This window comes from Pseudorca crassidens, chromosome 6, assembly GCF_039906515.1.
Source record: "Pseudorca crassidens isolate mPseCra1 chromosome 6, mPseCra1.hap1, whole genome shotgun sequence".
In the NCBI taxonomy this organism is placed as follows: domain Eukaryota; kingdom Metazoa; phylum Chordata; class Mammalia; order Artiodactyla; family Delphinidae; genus Pseudorca; species Pseudorca crassidens.
The window spans coordinates 93,106,124-93,127,365 of NC_090301.1; the positions used below are offsets into that span (position 1 = coordinate 93,106,124).

At 36.1% G+C, this 21,242-nt stretch overlaps 1 protein-coding gene across 3 annotated transcripts in view; it reads left to right on the forward strand.

Annotated features, from left to right (window-relative positions):
• Positions 1-21,242, forward strand: part of DARS1 (aspartyl-tRNA synthetase 1) — a 67,497-nt gene that overhangs the window by 9,962 nt on the left and 36,293 nt on the right. For all 3 annotated transcript variants that reach the window (XM_067742063.1, XM_067742060.1, XM_067742061.1), the window contains exon 4: positions 7,516-7,618. In XM_067742063.1, the coding sequence (XP_067598164.1) occupies positions 7,516-7,618 (103 nt within the window). The remainder of the gene's footprint in view (positions 1-7,515; positions 7,619-21,242) is intronic.

The window sequence follows — 21,242 nt, forward strand, 5'->3', positions numbered from 1 at the left end:
GCTCAATATTTGCTAATTTATTGTTCTGGTGACTTTATAAAACATAACTACCACAAATAGCAAGAATCAACTGTATGTAATTCTAGTGATTTACAATAATGGATTTCTTAACATTGAACCATTTTTGGATTCTTGGAATAAACTGAATTTGGTAAAGGTGTGGGTAGTATTCTTTTAGCTAAGTTTCAATAATATGTTTTTTTTGGAATTTTGCATTAATCTGGTTTTCATAATTTTTACTTGGAAAATTCTGCTTTGTTTTTAAGTTTGTATGTATGTGTATGTGTGTTTAAGTTGTAAGTTACCCAAGTAATACAAAGTATTTTCACATGAATTTTTCAGAGTACAGAAATTATATTCCTTTTTCTTCTCTACTGCCTATCTTTGTCCCAGCCTTTTCTATTAATTCTTAATAATTTGTTCGTTGTCTTTCCAAAAATCTTTCTTTTTAATGCACATATGTGCACGCACACACACACACACACACACACACAAATACATAAAGGTTCTTTGTTTTGTGTGTGTTTTGTCTTATTTTATGTAGATGATACCGTATTTTTACATGTTACTCTGCAACTTTTTTTATTTTCAATTAACAGTGTTTCTTGGAGATACTTCCATGATATTAGTTATAGATCTACATAAGGCAGTGTTTCTGTAGGATAGATATCTAGAAGTGAAATTGCTGGGTTGAAGGGTGGGCATATGCATATTAAAATTTTCCAATACCAGATTACCCTCCAAAAAAGCTATACTCAATGATACTCCCACAAGTATGTGACAGTACCACTTTCTCCACATTCTTGCCAGTAATGATTGTCAATTTTTTTTATTTCTGCCAAAGAAGATTATCTGAAAAAATGAATAAAATCTTTGAGTTTGCAGTACACTGATTGCTGCTACTCCCTTCTTCCTTACATGGAAAAAATTATACCAATAAATATGACTTATTTGGAATCATTCATGTGTTCTAACTCCAGAAGTAGTATCACATTAAAATTGGACTTGGACAGACAACCTATGCTGGCAATTTCAAGTAAAGCAAAGTTCTGAAAAAACCATGAATAAGGAAATGAAAGTGTCAAAATCATAGTGTCAAAAGTATGACAACTAGAATCCTGTTAAGCAAAAAAAACAAAACCTAGTCTGTTTATATAACAAATATCTGTATATTTCTCCTCAAATTAAGGGCAGTGTTTTACACATTTTTAAAGATTAAAAATCAGATTTCTTACAATAGGTTTATGCTTCACACCCATAAAATCAAGAGTTTTATATAGGAGCAAGGAGAAATTTTTAACTCTTAATGATACCTTAACATTAGTTTCTTTCGATTGTGAAAGCTTATGAGCATATTGAAAAAGTAATTGAAATATCTACGGTTCCTTTCAAATTTTATACATACTACATGGAAGTCATTGGCACAAGATAATTCTATTTCAATACTATTCTTCCTAAAAACTTAACATATACTTCCAAAATAGCTACTTTATTTAGGTAGTCAGATAGTATAGGATTTTTAATACCAAAGGTCAGAACATCAACTTATAGCCATACAAGAATATTTCAGGGAAAATAACAAATGGAAACTACTTTAAAACATTTAGGTCTTTGCTGTTTATTCCATAACTGATTAACATAAGCGATGAAGGAAAATGTTAATCTTGGTTATTAGGAAGTGAAGGTACATTATCTAAATAATAAATTCAGGAGCTTGGCAAGCTAAAAGACAGTAGGAAGAGATGAAAACATAAGATTGCCTCACATCTTTGATAACTAGTTCTCCCACCAAGGCTTACTTCCTTACTGAGCCATCACCAAAATGGAGATGAGAGTAAACTTTTTTGTTCTGGCAACCTACCATGTTTATTCTTCAGCTTAGAAATAAAGATTGCACCTGGTGCTGTAAAGGAAGGTTTCCAACTTTACATTTTTCTAAAACAGACCTCTTGCGTAAATTTAAGAAATAAACTGCCTCTTTAAAAACGACTCAAAATGCAACACAAATTTTTAACTGCTAAGGATTTAAATTTAAGATACCTAAAAGCAGTGAATTCATTCAGCTGTTTTGAACATTGAGTTTCATTTCTTTTCTATAAACTCTCTCCTGATTGGGGAGTTCCATGAAGAAAGATGAATAATACGTAGCAGATGATTAACATGTCTTATAAAGTTCCTTTACTAACTTAAGCAGTGAGAACTCTTTGCTAAACTGAGAAATTACATAATTGCTTCTTAGAATAAAAAACAATATATGGCTATAGTAAAAATTAACTTCCTATATATAGAAAGATATAAAATGAAAAATAGAGCTACATTATGATCCAGCAATCCCACTCCTGGACATATATCCAGAAAAGATGAAAACTAATTCGCAAAGATACATGCACCCCGATGTTCATAGCAGTACTGTTTACAGTAGCCAAGACATGGAAGCAACGTAAGTGTCCATTAGCAGATGAATGGATAAAGAAGATGTGCCAATACATATATATATATCAATACATACACACACACACACACACACACACACAATGAAATAGTACTCAGCCATAAAAAAAGAATAAAGTATTGCCATTTGCAGCAACATGGATGGGCCTAGAGGTTATCATACTAAGTGAAGTCAGACAGAGAAAGGCAAATATTATATCACTTATATGTGGAATCTAAAAAAAAATACAAATGAATTTATTTACAAAACAGAAACAGACTCACAGACATAGAAAACAAACTTAACAGTTACTAAAGGGGAAATGAGAGGAGGGATAAATTAGGAGCATGGGATTAACAGATACACACTACTATATATAAAATAAACAACAACAATTTACTGTATAGCACAGGAAACAATAGTCAATATCTTATATATAACCTATAATGGAAAATAATCTGAAAATACATACATATAACTGAATCAGTTTGCTGTACACCTGAAATTAATACAGTGTTGTAAATCAACTATGCTTCAATTTAAAAAAAAAGAGGACAAATGGAAGTCTCACAAATCTAGCTCCTCTGTCAGATCACAATCTGTTTCCCCCCAAAATAGCCACTGTTGTTTCTTGTGTATTCTTTTAGGAAAAAGTGCATTTACAAATATGAGCATATCCTTTGTTTTTTAAATTTACATAAAAGGGATCTCTCTCTCTCTCTCTCTCTCTCTCTCACTCTCACACACACACACACACACACACACACACACACACACACATTGCCCCTTGTTATCACTCACCAATGTCTGTAAGAAAATGCCTTGCAAGACATTGAATTGCAGTGTATCACTGACCAGAGACAAAGAACAATTTTGTTTACTAACACCTTTCAGGAACTTGGTGTCAAAAATACTTGATAAGAGGTAGTCTGAGTGGACAGCTCTGTTTACCAGGAAACCAGTACTAATTTTTTAAGTCTTTTAAAAGTCTTTCTGAGTGTACCATCGAGGTTCTAGTATTTATTTATTTATTTATTCTTAATAAATTTATTTATTTTTGGCTGCGTTGGATCTTCATTGCTGCGCACAGGCTTTCTCTAGTTGTGGTGAGCGGGGGCTACTCACTGTGGTGGCTTCTCTTGTTACGGAGCACCGGCTCTAGGTGCACGGGCTCTAGAGCACAGGTTCAGTAGTTGTGGCATACGGGCTTAGTTGCTCCACGGTATTTTCCCGGACCAGGGCTCGAACCCATGTCCCCTGCATTGGCAGGCGGATTCTTAATCACTGTGCCACCAGGGAAATCTCAAGGTTCTAGTATTTAGAAGTGCTTTGAACACGGAAAACTTGGGACCATAGCACTAGAGTTCACATCTGTTGCAGTGCTGAAGACTACATAAATAGAGAGTAATAATAGAACCTCAGTTCTTTTATTTAAATAGTTCTTTTATGAACATCTTTGTCACTAAGACTTTCCATACTTAATTTCCTTAACATATATTCTAAGAAATGTATTTCTTGAATCAGAGAACATTTTAAGCCCATTTTTAATGCCCACTGCCAAATTGATCTCTGAAAGCATTGTACAAGTTTACCTTGTTATCAACAAGTTATGAAGGAACGGTTTTCACTTAATTCTTCCAAGCATTGTATGATATTGTATATTTTTAAATCTTTACTAGTATGAGCGGTATAATGTGTCATCATCATTGTTTGCTTCAACTTGCATTACTTTGGTTTCCAGTAATATTTTTCTCCTTATGTTTACTTACTAGGTTTTCTTCTTTTTCTTTTAGAGTATTTGTTCTAGTCCATTACGCATTTATCTATTGGGATCTCAGTGTTCTTTACTCATACATCTTTAAGATCTTTATGTATTAAAGATATTAACTCATATAGGTTATGTGTCATTCAGCAATTATATATATTTTTCCCAGAGTGGTTTTTTTGCTCTACTTAGAAAGTCCTCCCCTTTTCTATTGTACAGTTTGATATTCAGTTCCAGTTTTTACTCAGTTTTTTAGTTTATCTCCTGAATGCCATCTAGAATTAGAATCTCTTTGCTCTAATAGGGTCTGTTCTCACTTCTTATGCTGCATTAATCTGGCTGTTTCTGTACATTTTTACTTACTGTAGGTTTATAATATAATATGCTGAGGTCTCACCTCTCCACCCTTTTCCTCCCATCTATTGGCTTTTTTAAAAAATAAGGTTTAATTTTTAGAATTACATACAATAAACACATTAAACATTAAAAGAGAACAGTGAACATTCTTTACTTTACCCATAACCATTGATTTCATGATTTCTTTTCCCTAGCAGGCATGTCAGGTCTTAGGAGTGCATTTGCTTCTATGTTTAGCCTCTTGAACTTCCCAGGTTCTACTCACTGCTTGTGTTGAATCTGGAACATGGCCACGATTTTCCTTCAACCCTTATGTTTCTTTTGTACCTACCTCTTTGTATTGTTCTCTTAAAAAATAGTTTTTCTGATTTGGAAAGTAGTACATGGTTATTGTAGAATGTTCAGAAAATATGAAGAACAGAATAATTCCCTGTGATTTCCCCATCCATTAGTAGCCACATTTTGGTGTTTTTCTTCCTATACCATCAACTTCACATTTTGATGGTTTTTTCTTACACAGTCAATTTTAATATCTTTCTTATAAAAAGTTATGATTGTACTCTTTGTATGGCTTTATCACTATTTTCACATAATAGTCTATCATGAGTGTCACAAATATTTACTTTGTGTTCCCAGCACCCACCATAGTTTTTGGACATAGTAATTCAGCTGTGAAACAGAAATGGTCATCAGTCTTCAGATAAGTAGGTGGCAGTGGCAGTGGTCCTATTAGTAATAGTAATAACGATTAATATTAATAACATTAATTCACAGTTAACATTAATTGGGTATCTGTCACAACTCTAAACTTATTACTTATATAATCTTCAAGATTATAAATGAAAACTCAAGAAAACTCCATGAGTAATATACTGTTATTTTCTCCCATTTTGCAGATGAAGAACTGAGACATAATTAGTTTAATATTTTCCAGTAGGCCCCTTCATAGGAAATGATAGGATATGATCCTATGTCTTTTGATTAAAAAGATTTTACTCTTTACCAAACCCTTACACTAAATGTCACCCCTTAGTGCTGACCTAAAGATATTTTCCTGTGCTCACCCTTTATAAGTACTATAGAGCCCTCCATTCTCTCTCAAGTTCTTTGTGTAGCACTGGAGTTCATCACAAGATTGCTTTGTAGTGCAGCCAGGTCAGTGCTTCCTCTGTCTGCACTATTAGAGCAGCTAAAGTACTTACTAAATCATGCACGTTACCTTCCATTTCATGCTAACATTCTGTTCTAAGTGGGCTAATATCTGGCTGTGGTTTCAGTAGTTCTTGGGATAATGTCATTTGATTCATTTGCAGATTTCTCTATCCATTCAGCATCTTAAAATCCCTTTGAACTTGTTCAGTTCATGTAACTTTCTTTTTTAAGATTTTACTTAGCGACTGGATCATACTCCAAAGGAAAGGGAAAATAAAATCTATTTAGTGGTAAAAATATGTCAATCATATATGACTTGGAAGTCCATAGATTGTGTCTGTCTTGGCACTCTGTTTGCAACCTTTTTTTAACCTCACAGTTGCTCTCAGATTTGCATTTCAAAACTGTATATTGAAAGTATTAACTATAAGTTTGCTTACGTTTTTGCTTTTTTTTGGTGGGACCAGGGGAGGCAAAGCTAATTCTCAGTGTAAAAATAATTCTCAGTTTAAACAACAAAACCTTTTGACGTTTTGAAAGACAATCTGATGAAAAAAGTGGTCTGGAAAAGATTTAACGTGTTTTATGAGGAAGTAGTTTCCTAAAACTTGATCAGAGGCTTTTAAAAAGGATATACTTTGGAGAAAAGACCTGTCACAAAGATGGTGAGTGACTGGATCTGTTATGAATATTATTTTTCAAAAGGTTAAGAATAAGGAATGACAGTTGCTTATGAAAGGAGGGGGAGTCAAGAGGCCCAGTATTATGTAGAAATTAAACTAGTTATAGGGCATAAAGAGAATGATCTTTTATAGACAAAGTAAACTACTTGGAGTAGGGCTTCCCTGGTGGTGCAGTGGTTAAGAATCCGCCTGCCAGTGCAGGGGACACGGGTTCGAGCCCTGATCTGGGAAGATCCCACATGCTGCGGAGCAGCTAAGCCTGTGTGCCACAACTACTGAGCCTGCGCTCTAGAGCCCACAAGCCACAACTACTGAGCCCGTGTGCCACAACTACTGAAGTCCGCGTGCCTAGAGCCCATGCTGCACAACAAGAGAAGCCACTAAAATGAGAAGCCCGCGCACCGCAACAAAGAGTAGTCCCCGCTTGCTGCAACTAGAGAAAGCCCCTGCGCAGCAACGAAGACCCAACACAGCCAAAAACATAAAAATTTTTTTTAAATTAAAAAAAAAAAACCTACTTGGAGTAAAAAAAAAAAAGTGGAACTATTATAAAGGATGAAGAATTAGGAAGACGATAAAGGAAAAATGAGAAAAATAGAACAGGAAATAAGCTAGCCTGTTATTCTAAATGCTCTTTGAAATGTACTTTGGTAGGAAATAAAATGAACCACCCCCGTAGAATGTTTATGTTCTTGTGACTAAGCACTTTATTACTACTTTTATGGTTGCATCATTGAGGCTCTTATGATGGTTAGCATAGTACCTTTGCCTGTAGAGTATACTAGCTATTGAATGAATGTTGAAAGTGATCTGAAGTTACTTGAAATTTGTTTAATAAGTCCCTACAATGACAAAATAATTTTCTTGGTTGATAATATTTTTTGAAATTGGTGCTTTGCCTACACCCTCATAACAAGCATTTTAAAAGCGTAGGAGAAACTTGGGTTTCTTTAAAGCTTGTTAACTGAGTATGGGAATTTTGGCTGTCAAAGCCAGATACCTATGTGTATGTCCCTGTTGGGGATGTAGATTTGGGCCCAATTATAAAGTAGAGAAGCATTTTTCTTCTTTGTAAAACCTGAAGTAGCATGTCCTTAATACCCTTATGTACTTTCTGTCTTCTTCAGGGAAGCAGTGCTTCTTAGTCCTACGTCAGCAGCAGTTTAATGTCCAGGCTCTTGCAGCCGTGGGAGACCACGCAAGCAAGCAGATGGTTAAATTTGCTGCCAAGTAAGTAAGCAATTATATCCTGTTGTCAGAATAAACAGTGGTGGGAACCGGGGCTCCCAGGGCTTTGGACCATTTTCATGCATTAACATCAACGCTTCCTTTGTTTAAAAATGTAGTTATTTAAATTGTCAGTTCAGTGTTGCTGAATACATTAAAGTTATAAAAGAGAAAATATGGAGCACAGACTTGAAATTCATTTGGAACTGCTGAAGCAGCACTCTATACAGACAAGTCACATTTACTTTCAAGTAGAGTTACAAAAAGCCTGGCAGCGTCAACACTGCAAAGCAACTTTATTTTGTTGTGTGTGTTGAGCTTCATTTCCTCCCTCCCTCCCCTAGTTTGAGATTTGCATGTTAAGCAACAAGTTTTCTAACTAAATAATAGAAGTGTTTAAAATAAAAGAATGTGATTTTGCAAATGATTCCATCCTGAAGAAGTAAAACAAATGCACTAACATGTTACAGCTTTTAACTTTGACACCAAAAAGGTTTAAAAAAAAAAAAAAGTAAAGTTTGCTTTTTTCCCCCCATAAAAGTATTATTGTCTGGCTCAGGGTTCCTATAGAAGCTTATTGTTTTGTTCAATTTACAAGGGGCAGGATACAGAGATAGTGTAGTGGTTGTGCCTGCTGGAGCTCTAAAGTTATAAGAGTTGGTGATGTGGCTAGTTTTATTTGCATGTTTTTCTCAATTTAATTGAAATTTTATTTCCATGATGATCAAAGAAGACTCAGAAAAATGGAAAATTTTAAGTAGTAGAGTACTTCATAGGCATAAATATTTTTTAAAAGAAATTCAGTTGAGTAAATGTTACATTTTTTCTATTGATTTTTTTTTAACATCTTTATTGGAGTATAATTGCTTTACAATGATGTGTTAGTTTCATGCTGTATCACAAAGTGAATCAGCTATACATATACATATATCCCTGTATCTCCTCCCTCTTGCATCTCCCTCCCACCCTCCCTATTTTCTATTGATTTTTATCTCTGTTATTTATATATATATATGCTTTCAAAGATGAGTTAATATAGATAGAATTATCAATTTTAGAACTAGAAGGAGAGTAAAAACTCATCTAATTTAATATCTTAATTTATGGTTGGGCCTTCCCTGACTCCCTCAGCACAGTAGTTTACATATAATGGATGCTTAGCAACTGGTTTTGGTTAACAGATTTATTTATCCAATTTAGTTTTATTGTATCATAGCAATACCTGCCCTCTGGTTTAAAGACTCCAGTGCCATGAATTACATCAATTTACTGATGTGCTCAGAGGTCTCAGTACCATTAGCCCTACCTCTCCCTATCTCCCAGTCCTGCTGCCCAGAGACTGTCACTTTCATTTCTTCTACCTGTATCATTTGGTGATTAGGTTTGCTGTTTTAATACCTAGTCCTTAAGGGTATATGCTTGTGGGGTGCATTTGTCACCTAGCCTTTTCAGGTCAATCTGTATCCTATGAAGTGGGACATAGTAAATGTGGTCCCTAGAAATAAACTTTGTCTACACAGAGAGCCCCTGAAAACCACAGACATATATGCTAAATTATATTCAATATACTGGAAAATACTGAGGAAAAGTCAACTTCGAGTCAACAAACTTTATGGCTTCTGTCTTTTATATATTAAATTGGTTCTGAAAACTAATATATGAAGCTGATAGTTCATATAGAATATATTTTTTTGTTCAACTGCATTATAACCTCCGTATTACATTCTTAAAGGATTATCGTCTGAAAGTCTTTTGGAAATCCCATTTACCCTTAATCACTAAGAGGCATTCTACTATCAAGAGAACAGTCAATTCATTTGATATCTCTAGAGGCAGACACGTTAAAGTAGTCCACAAATAGTTATTTCTTATTTTGGATCTTCTCAGAAACTCCTGGGACTTGACTGACAGCAGTTGACCATATCAGATGTCAACCAAAGCTTACCAGCTGGAAAAGATACTTGCGCACAGAACTTAGTTCACTAATGCCCTTATAATATATGTTAAAGAATGGCTTTTATCTAAAAGGGATAGTGTATGCATGATCTTTTTTTTAGAATAAGGGAAGAATTTAGATAATTTAACCTGGATTTCATAATCTTGAAGTGGATGGAACTCAATCAAGATCTAGATCTGATTTTAATCTCTTTGTTTTGTTTTGTTTTTGGCTGCGTCACTTGGCGTGTGGGATCTTAGCTCCCCAACGAGGGATTGAACCCAGGCCCCGGCAGTGAAAGAGCCAATTCCTAACCACTGGACTGCCAGGGGATTCCTGAGATCTGATTTTAATCTTAATTCAGGTTTAACAATTAAGTTGTGACTTTGATTTCTTTTTTAAAGCAAAGAACAATGTAGCTATTTTTAGTTCATTTAAAAAACTGGACTTTATATAATTAGTAATGTGTGGGAAAAGATGGTTTCATAATAGAGCTGTTGCATATTATAAAGCCTTTGACTGGTTATATACAGGCGAATGGACCCAGTGTGTGTGTGTGGCGGGTGGGGGGGGGGGGTACGCGGGCCTCTCACTGTTGTGGCCTCTCCCGTTGCAGAGCACAGGCTCCGGACGCGCAGGCTCAGCGGCCATGGCTCCCGGGCCCAGCTGCTCCGCGGCATGTGGGATCCTCCCGGACCGGGGCACAAACCCGTGTCCCCTGCATCGGCAGGCGGACTCTGAACCACTGCGCCACCAAGGAAGCCCCCAAAATGGACCCAATTTTATACAATAGGTTTAACATGTAGAACTTAAGTTACAATTATTTAACTTTTGGCACTACTCATATGTTAAGGTATCTGTCCTGAGTTATTAACAATAAATGTATAATAGTTTTTGCTACCTTGTGAAAAAGGAAAATTCTCATGACTCCCTATGGTGAAAAATGATGAGTTTTTAATTTTTGTGGCTGGTTGATAAGATAATTTTCTTAGGAACATGATTTGTTGGTCCTGGTATGTCAGTCAGCTTGTCTTTATGTGATTTTGCTCTACTTCTAGGTAGTTCAGAAATCCTGATCTTCCTTGGTAACAAGTCTAAAGCACATGTCCTTTCTGTTAGAAAGGCAGTAGTATGATCTTATATTCAAAGTACCAATTTTTAAAGAAGAAAATCAAGAGCAGAAAAATTTTACTTTGAAAATTACCTGCTCTATTTATAAATAATAATAAATCAAGTGAAATTGTAGTATAAATTCTAAAGAACTTGCAGAACTTTTAGGAAAAAGATGTGTTGGTTTTTTTCTTCATCCTTCAAAATCCTTTTCTTAAAAAGTCCATACTTGGGCTTCCCTGGTGGCGCAGTGGTTGAGAGTCCACCTGCCGATGCAGGGGACACAGGTTCGGGACACGGGTTCATACCCCGGTCTGGGAAGATCCCACATGGCGTGGAGCGGCTGGGCCCGTGAGCCATGGCCGCTGAGCCTGTGCGTCCAGAGCCTGTGCTCTGCAATGGGAGAGGCCACAACAGTGAGAGGCCCGCGTACCGCAAAAAAAAAAAAAAAAAGTCCATACTTGCCAGAAGTTTCTTTCTAAGTGCTATTTTTATCTAAAATCTTTAATGGCTTCCTATTTCCAACCATGTTCAATATTAATTCTACCTGCTGGTTCCCCCTGTTATTTCCCACTATTTCTCAATATACGTGCTTCAGATTGGACAATCTCTCCATGTCTACAATGACCTCTTTTCTAATTTTACTTCTTATTTTAAAGGCTTTAGTTTTACTCATTAAATCCTCATTCTTTGTCACTTAGCTTATTATTAAGCCCATGTTCTTCATGATCCTCACTGATTGGTTTCTCTTTTCATTTCTCTGGGGTCCACAAATGTGTTCTTGGGAGATTGGAAGTTTTCTATATTTTTTTAAATTTTAGTGTACATTTTGGTGATTATCTTAAAGTTCCATAAGGATACTATGCCATATCATTTTATAGGCTAACTTACAGCAGAGAACTGCTGTGTAAATTGTGTTCATGCCAACTGAAGCCGATGATATCCATGTTCTGTACAAATGAAGATTTCACTGTAGTTTGAATAGTGACATGCTGACAAGTTGGGTTACTAGGTGGTACTTGGTAGTTAAGAAGTATTATGAACTTTAAAAGCCTGTGCCGCTCAAGCACATTTATTGAATCCTATTTTCATCTATATAGGGGCAGCATATAACTAATAGTACAATAGTTTCCATATAAGGAAAAATGTTTCTATTTCCAGTTCTAGTATTTATCAGATTAGATACCCATTTGATTCAAATTTCAATTAACAATACTACATTATTAACTTTCACTGGAATAAGATAGTTTTATAAAATTATCAGCTGATATTTTATTTAAATTGTCATTCTTGGTTGCTCTTTGCAGAACTTTGGTTAATTATGAGGCCAAATTATCCTGAGTCAACTTCAAAGTTAATGTTTTATGGAATTATGAGCAAGCATTCTTCATATTACTAGTATTAAAATAAAAATACAGAAAATTAAATCTAGAACTGGATATGAGGCTACAGCTTTATATAGTAAACCAAATGTCAGCAATTTAGTTTTAACAAACCTTAAATTAATATTGTTGATTTGAATTTTGTTGTTTTTAATATTTGTTTCAATTTTCTTTAAAAATTCGCTTTGAGGAGAGTTCCCTGGCTGTCCATAGGTTAGGACTCCACACTTTTACTGCCGTGAGCCCGGGTTCTATCCCTGGTCTGGGAACTAAGATCCCACAAGGTGAGCAGCATGGCCCAGGAAAAAAAAAATGTAAAAATTCGCTTTGATTTCAAGTTAAGGGCTATAACCATAAGGCATTTATTTCTACTAGTTTTACACTTGTAGGTATTTAAGTAACATGATAAAACTAATTTAAGTGTTTACTGAGGGTCCCTGATATTGCCAAGAGAGGCCACTGATCTATGCCATATTTAGTTGTGCTTAATTCTTACCAAGCTTATTTTGAACTTAAAATTCTTGGGGTTTTGGTGAAGAAAACTGGGTTCACAAAATAAGTCATCATAGAACTACTAGGATGATTTAAACCTTTAACTTCTACAACGTGCCAATGGGCAATGGAATGTAAGAGTGGCCCAGAGACTCAGCTCCTCACTGACTAGGCACATGACTTCATAAATTGTTTACTGTATGTTAGTCTTTCTTCATTCTTTACAGCTAAGACCCTTCTTTGAACATTTTTATTTCTACTTGCCTGGGAAATATTAAAGCCTGAGATTAGGTGTGGCACTAATTCACTGTAATTGAAAGAAGTTACTTGACATATAAACCAAGTTTGTGCCTGTCTCGGAATTGGAATACAGATTTTTATTGTGAAAAGGTGGTTTATTATTTCAAAAAATATTTACACAATTGATGTTTTACGGGTGCTGTTTTGATTTAACTGGCAAATATATGGTTTCTCATGTTTGGGCATTTTGAGTTCTTTGCCTCAATGAATTGTTAGTTTATATCATCAAAGCATTTTATGTTGGTACGTTACTTGAAAAACTAGTATGTAGCAACTTTATAGCCTGTCCTCTTTTCAACTAATCTTTTATTATACCTTGCCCAGGATTTTAAAATTATTAATTTGAATATGGGTAGCTATGTAGATCTGTGGAGCTCATTTCTCATTGAGTACAGTAATATTCAACAGATTATTTCTGACAACCAGAAACCTAATAAATTTGTTGCCAGTTTTGCTGAAAACTTTTAATACTCAAGTTTCTGTGTTTAAATTTTAATAGTTTTTGTTGCTATTAGAATATGTAAATATGAGAAAGAAAAGCTTAGAATATGTCTTTTTCACCATTATTCATTTTTGAGGGGGAGAGGAGAAGGGGGTAAATAAGAATCAAATGGAAATCATTTTGAAATATATGAGCTATTGACTGCCTAAAATTATAATTTTGGTCATCACCTAGCTTTCACCAACTCTCAAGTTTATCTGTACTATTAATAATAACAGTCAGCATATATCAATATAGAATAGGATTTCTTACATATTTTAGGCCTTTATTGTGACAATCTAGTATAAAAAAGCACTTTGAGGAGCTTAAAACTGTGGTGCCTAAAACAATGTAAAATAAAAGGTAAAAACACTATTCATACAAAGCGTATGCTGCTAACCTCCCATCATTATCTTGTGTATATTGAGTAGATTATATAAATTATGATGGGGTACTCTTCAGTGACCTTATATTTTTTAAATGAAAGGCCATGGAAAAAAGCTCCCCCATACACACCTACACTTGGACTTTTATTGCATGTGAAATAATTATTTTTAACATTTAAGAAACTTAATCTACAATTAAAATTTAGTATGATGATTGCCCTTACTTTATCTTGCCAAGCTTTCCAGTATCTACCATGAATTTTTATATTTATGGGGTGCACCCCAGTAAAGGTTCAGTGCAGTGGTCACCAGTAGCTTCCCTATCTCATGTACAGGGGAAATAACAGATTTGATTGTAACAGTAGCAGCAATAATAGCTAACTATTACTGTATACTAAGTATGGAGCTGCAGAGTGCCATACTTGCATTTTCCCCCTTGGTCCTCATAGCAGTACTGTGAGGTGTGGATACCATTTTGTCTTTTTTTTTTTTTCTTGTCTATTCATTTTTTACAGATAAGAACGTTGATACTTAAAATACTAAGGTCTCTTTGACTCTAGGCTCATGCTTCTGTGTCATCCTGCCTCTCTAAGATTACATAAGGATATTAGTTCAAAGCCCTCCACATTATATGTAGCTCACTTAGAATACAACCTTAATGTCATTGAAATACGTTGGTGACTGGAAAAGGGAAACCCTGTTGCTTTTTGCCTCAAAAATATCTTTTCTAGAGTGTGCAGTTTATTCTGGTATATATCCTCAAGGAGTGGATAGCTACTTTTTTTCCTGAGGGTGATAATGACTTTTAAATACTGTCCCCAAGTTTTTGAGAACGAAAACTGGTGAAAAATAATAATTTTGGTTTTAAAAAGTATAGCTGATAATAAAGTAATAAAAAAAGATTTTTGTGTTGTCATAAATTGATGCTAAAAACAGTTCCAAAGAAGGAATGAAATGTTTTTCTAACCATCAGTAATGCTAATGAGCTTGTCTCCTCTAGCATAAAGCAGTAGTTGCCTTCCTAAGGAATCACCCCATTGTTAAAAAGCATGCAATAAAAACAGTGGGGTGGGGGGAAGGTAGTTAGAAAGTAGAGTTTCATGTTTGCAAAGACAGTTATTTTTCTTGAATAATTTTAATATAAAAATATTTGATAGCTATAATTATAAATATGAAACCTAAAGCTCACTAGGCAAGTTTACATCTTCTTTTGCTTAATCTGTTGCCATTTCCTTATCATCATCAGCACTGCCACACAGTGCATCTTATACATATTCTTATCGCTCTTGCTGTGAGAAGTAAAACACAAAGTCACTCAACAAAGCAGCTGTGTGGTGTATGCAAGTGATGTGGAAATAAGACCACACTCAGAATTTAAAATAGGAATTTATCCTTTACCAAGATTCTGGACTCAGGAAGGAAATGAAAGAGCTTGGCTGTATGGATAACTGATACTGTTCCTTAACATATCACGCTCTTTGTAACACACTTGTACAAACTAAACTTCTGTCTGCTAGAATTGCTCTGTTGTCAGCAAAGGAGGAGATCTTAGACATTGAGGTATGGGTGCCCTTTTGGGTTAACTTTTTGTAGAGTGGTGCTAATATTCAGTCAGTTCTGTTATTGTAATAAATGCATTCCTAAAAAAATACTGTGCTATGCAAAAGTATGAAATAAAAACCTTAAGGTTAGTGCAGAAAATAGGTAAATAGCACAACAGTCAAAAAGTTCAGGGACTTACCTGGCGGTCCAGTGGTTAAGACTCTGCACTCCCAATTCAGGTGACATGGGTTTGATCCCTGGTCGCGGAACTAAGATCCCACGTGCCACACTGTGCAGCCAAAAACAAAAACAACCTTCATCAGTGACATAGTTTTATAAAAAGAACCTAATTTTATTAAAAACATAGAATAGTTTTATACATATTGAATGGTGGAGAAATACATGAATACAATAAATCTCTCACTATCTTTACAAAGACATACTGTTTCTGAGTGGAAGTGGGTATCAGAAGAGTTGCAGCTTGGAAATTATTATCAAGTGCTACAAGGAAGGCTGTCTGAAATTGGAAGGAAAGTTGGACCACCAGATGGGGATGGGTGTGGCTTGTAACGCAGGTAGATGTTTGAGGGGTGTGTGTTTTATGTATTCCTGTGTGGCTAAGTTCACCTGAGTACAGTTGTCTGCATTGACCTAGTGTTTCTCACAGGTGAAATCTGGTATAGGCAAACACAAAATTCTCATTATGCTCAGATTGATACCTAATATATCAATTGTGTTGGGATTAATTCACATTTTCAAAACAAGTGTTAAAGCAAAACTATACTCTTAAAAGAGATAATGATGCTTGTGCAGTGAGTGGGTCCAAATATAAGAGTCTTATCTGTTTGCTGACTGCTTATGTGTGGAGGTGAGGAAAAGAAAGAGGTGGAAAATGACTTCAGAGTTTCTAGTTCGAGAAACTCTGTGGAAAAGATACCATCAATCTGGAGTAAATTCCCAGGATGGGCTGGGACTAAACACAATTCACTCTCTGGAGCTGGATGGGCTCAGCTTCCCTTAGAGCACTTGGCCAGGGAAAGTGTGGATACTGAACAGGGGTGGGGTTCTGTTAGCAATGAAGAAGGGGAGAGGGATTTGGATAGACAGCTGTAGTATCTCCTAAACTTGCTTACTATTTTGAGTAAATTGGAGAGAAGTTCCAACCTTTTGAGTTCATGAAAAGCCCAAAGATTGAAATAGGTTGTTTTACTGAAACCATTTTATTTTTCTGGCTGATAGGATTCTGCTCCTCCTCTTCCGAGTCATCCTCATTCTAAATGTTCTCAAGTGACTATATGGAACAAGTTGGCCTTAAAATTCCTTACTTTTCCTCCCCTGTCTTCACCATTGCTTCACTTTGACAGCTCACTCCTGTGGCCACAGCTTGGATTTTGCCCCTTAGAATTTCATTTTAAACTCCAGTAGCCATTCTCTCTAACCATAATTTCCACCTTTCTACCTCTAATGCCTCCTAATCTTCTGTTGGACCTCATCAAGGCTTGTATTTTTTTTATCAACCTCCCCATTTTCTCCTAGTTTTGTCTGTCCCCTTTTGACCTCACACAACACCAGTTCCATTCCTACAACTACTCTCACTGCATCCTTATCCACTGTTCTCTGTCTCTTTGTTTCTTTTGCCCTGCAAATGCCCTACTAACTCCCTGCCCCATATACTCTTGATCCCATAATCTAACACCAAGCTTAAAGAGTGTATTGTGTATTTGTGGCAGAACAGTTGATTTTTATTCCTCAGCTGGGACCAGTAGAATATATTCCACTTTTGTAATGAAAATAGAGGTTTATAGGCCACCTCTTTTCATTGTTTCACTGAACTCTTCAGGATCTCATTCCTCTTTATCCCTTAGTTTCTGAGTATAATTATAATAAGAAAATAAAAATTTGGAAAATTCTGTGAGTTTCATTGCTTAATACATTATCAGCCTTCTATTATGATTAAAAGCAGCATATGGGGGCTTCCCTGGTGGCGCAGTGGTTGAGAGTCCGCCTGCCGTTGCAGGGGACACGGGTTCGTGCCCCGGTCCGGGAGGATCCCACATGCCGCGGAGCAGCTGGGCCTGTGAGCCATGGCCGCTGAGCCTGCGCGTCTGGAGCCTGTGCTCCGCAATGGGAGAGGCCACAACAGTGAGAGGCCCACGTACAGCAAAAACAAAACAAAAAAAAACCAGCATATGAACAGCAACATATAAATGCTAGTGGCTTCTATTACTTATTAAATAAAGCAAAAATTCTTACTTATAGATGTTTTTAGCTTACTTTAGAAATTTGAGGATCAGTGAAACATGAGATAATTCAAATGAATATTTAGTAACACATTCACTTTGGGAGGCTAGCAGTTTAGTTAGTAAGCCAACTAACCATTCTGCTAGAATCTTTGGTTTAGGAAACAGCATAGCTAGAAATACGTTCATGAGGAAAAGGCCATTTCTAATCCTCATTTAATTTTCATACTGTCTTAGATCTTTTTTCATGTTAAATGCTTGTCATTATCTTTAGTGCTAGGGGAGTGCCTAAGGACTGTTTATTTATTCTCAAGGTATTTCCGTCTTGAAGGGCAACCCAAAGAGGCTGGACATTTAAAACATGTGAACTCCTACACAAAAAAGTGGGAGAAATAATGGTATTTATATGTTAATTCCACGAGGCCCTACATTTAACTCTATTCCCTCTGGCCATATACCAGGTGGAAAAAAGCAAGGACTCCACTATTAAAAATATCAAATCAGATAGTTCCAGCTGGGGTTTCCTAATCATTTAAGAGGCAAACTATGAGGTCACTTTTAATATCTTAAATAGATAACTATCTTAGCATTTACTTTAGATATTAAATCTGAGGTGTTTATCTTTCCCTTACTGACTAGATTGTACCACTAGCAGTTTCTAGCTTTTTAGTATTTTCCTTAAGAGCTACATTAAAGCTTAATATGGGGTCAGTTTTCCCAAAATTATCTTTCCTAGGAAAAACCAATTCATCAAAATACTAATCCGAAAAGTTGACTCACTAATTGGATTTAAGTGCCACAGGACTCTTCAACACATTATTTTAATCAGTTTGTTGGAAAGATCAATTTTCTTACAGTTAAATGCATACAGAAATGAAACAACTAAATGAGTTACATGGGAAGGTTGGCACATCTCATTCCCTAGAGATCTTTAAGAACGGATTCTTAATTGTATTCTCTGAAATGGTTTGAGGTCTTTAAATGAAATTTGTCTGGAAGCAGGAAGATGGGATACCTATCCAGGCCAGTGTTTGTGGATCCCCATCTTTTGTTGACATTAATGTTCTAATGTTTAGTAGCTGGTGTTTGAGCTGAGGCAAGAAGTCATCCCTTTTTTCCTTTTAAAATTATTGTTTATTTAGTGCCATTTAAAAATAATGAGCAGAGTAGTTTGTGTTAGTTATGGTTGAGCCTTGAAAAGACAAGTGTTTTTTTTTTTTTGCAGTACATGGGCCTCTAACTGTTGTGGCCTCTCCCATTATGGAGCACAGGCTCTGGACGCACAAGCTCAGCATCCATAGCTCACGGGCCTACTCGCTCCACGGCATGTGGGATCTTCCCGGACCCGGGCACGAACCCGTGTCCCCTGCCTCGGCAGGCGGACTCTCAACCACTGCGCCACCAGGGAAGCCCAAGACAAGTTTTTTTAAAGGTGGCCCTGTAGGCCTTTTTGTATTGACTGCTATTAAGGACTATAGTGAATGTAAACTGTATTCACTATAGTGAATGTAAACGCAGGTTTTTAAGTTTAAAATTAAAGTGTTGTAAAAGGCTACAGTTCGTTTGAAGTGCAGGTGTTAAAAACTGAATTTTGCTATTCGTGCTTATGTAACATCTCCCACCCCTAGCATAGCGATGTTTGGATTCTGAATAAAAGGCTTACTCAGGCTGTAATATTTGTATATGTATGTATTTTATTTTCTTTTTCTTCATATTAGTCATTGTGGTTAGGTTATTTATTGGTCCTTGTGAGTCACAAGTATGTTTCTCATTCTCTAATGAGTCACCTAGCTACATACAAGTTTATTTTCTTTCCTTTCTAGATCTTTCACCTGAAAATAACTATTTTACTTACTTGGTAGGTTAAATTTTCAGTTTATACGTTAATTTTTAGAACTGTAAATATCAAAATAATACTCAGAAGAAGGTTCATTGATTTAGAAAACTTTTATTAGCACCTGCTCCAGTCTAGACACTCTGCTAGGCTCGGGTATTCAGTGACTCTGTATATCACATAAGGAACTTAATTTGGGGACAGGACAAAAATAAACAACTGCATGCAGAGGCATGTTACAGGTCCTATGATGGAAGTATATGTATATATCATCCACAATTGAGGCCCAGAGGGTGGTGGGCATTTGGGTTCCCCTTGAGCATCATGTGGATAAGTTGGTGAACATAGGCGAGGTTATTATATTGTTCTGGATTGCAGCTCTTTGAACAACTGTACCTAGATAGTTTATACCTCTTTGTTGGAATGAGGTACTTATCTATTGGATCAGAAACAGAACTATATTGGCCCTGTCCAGTTCAACATTTGTATTGAAAACTTTGATAAATATGTGCTTTAAAAGTAGGTCTTGGGGGCTTCTCTGGTGGCACAGTGGTTGAGAGTCCGCCTGCCGATGCAGGGGACACGGGTTCATGCAGGGGACACGGGTTCATGCCCCGGTCCGGGAAGATCCCACATGCCGCGGAGCGGCTGGGCCCGTGAGCCATGGCCGCTGAGCCTGCGCGTCCGGAGCCTGTGCTCCGCAACGGGAGAGGCCACAAGAGTGAGAGGCCCGTGTACCGCAAAAAAAAAAGTAGGTCTAAAATCTGGTGTCAAAAGTTCCTAGTTTATGGGATTAATTCTTCTAAGCTAAATATAACTTTAAGTAATAACTTTATTCTCTTTTATGCAAAGATTCTGATGTATATATGTTGAGGCTGGCAACAACAGAACATCAAGATATATCAGCGTTACCAGAGAAGGCAGTATGATTCTTGGGCATTTTGAAAACTATTTGTGAAGAGCCTGTTATTTTCAGTTTCTTTCACATAAGCTATAAAGGAATCTGGCAGCTCATGAGCTTCTAAAAATGAGAATGCATTATTTCAAAGTGAGCTGATGTTGCATTCTGGAGTATTTAAAATTTGGTGCTAATTTGTGAGTCTGTAACAGAACTGTCGAGTGCAGTAATCAGTACATGATCTTACTAGCTGTGTGATCTTGGGCTAATTACTTGACCTTTCAGAGTCTCAGTTTTTTCAACTATAAATTGTTAGTAGCACCTACCTTCACACAGGAACTGGAACATAAAAGGAAATTGCCAAAGTGACATGGGAATAATAATACTTTAGGTATTTGTATCTATTAAGATCAATTTCGTTTGAGCTGTAAAAATAAAACTGCTTCTTCAACCTTAAATACGGAGAACATGAACAAAACTAATGTAGAAGAATGACACAAAATTTATGATGCATTCCATATTTTTTGCAAATGAGAAAAAATGTGGAGGAGTATGGTAAACAGTGATTATAGGAAGAGAGGGTTGGGTATATGATGGGGAACTTAAAATTTTAAATTTACACGTTATTTAACATTGGAATTGTTAACAATAAAAAAGTATATTCTTTTACAATAAAAAATAAGTTTTTGAAATAATGTTTAGAAAACACTGTTTAAAAAATAACTTAAAAATATAAGAACAAACCTTGCCATTTTCCATCCCTCACTGGTGAGGGGTAGTGTGAATTGGGGGTGATTATTCTTTGTTCTCCAAGAGGACTTGTCAGAGTCAGAACCTCCCACTGGGACCCAGTGACAAAAAAATAGATGAAGTACTTCTTTCCCAGATCTGTTTCTCCACCATTTGTATGCAAGATGGTGACCACTTTGACTAGAGTCCCATACTGTTAAATTCCTTTTCACCTATAAATCAGCTACCCGCACCAACGGCCTTTTCTCAGTCATTGTGATTCTTATGCCCTATCCC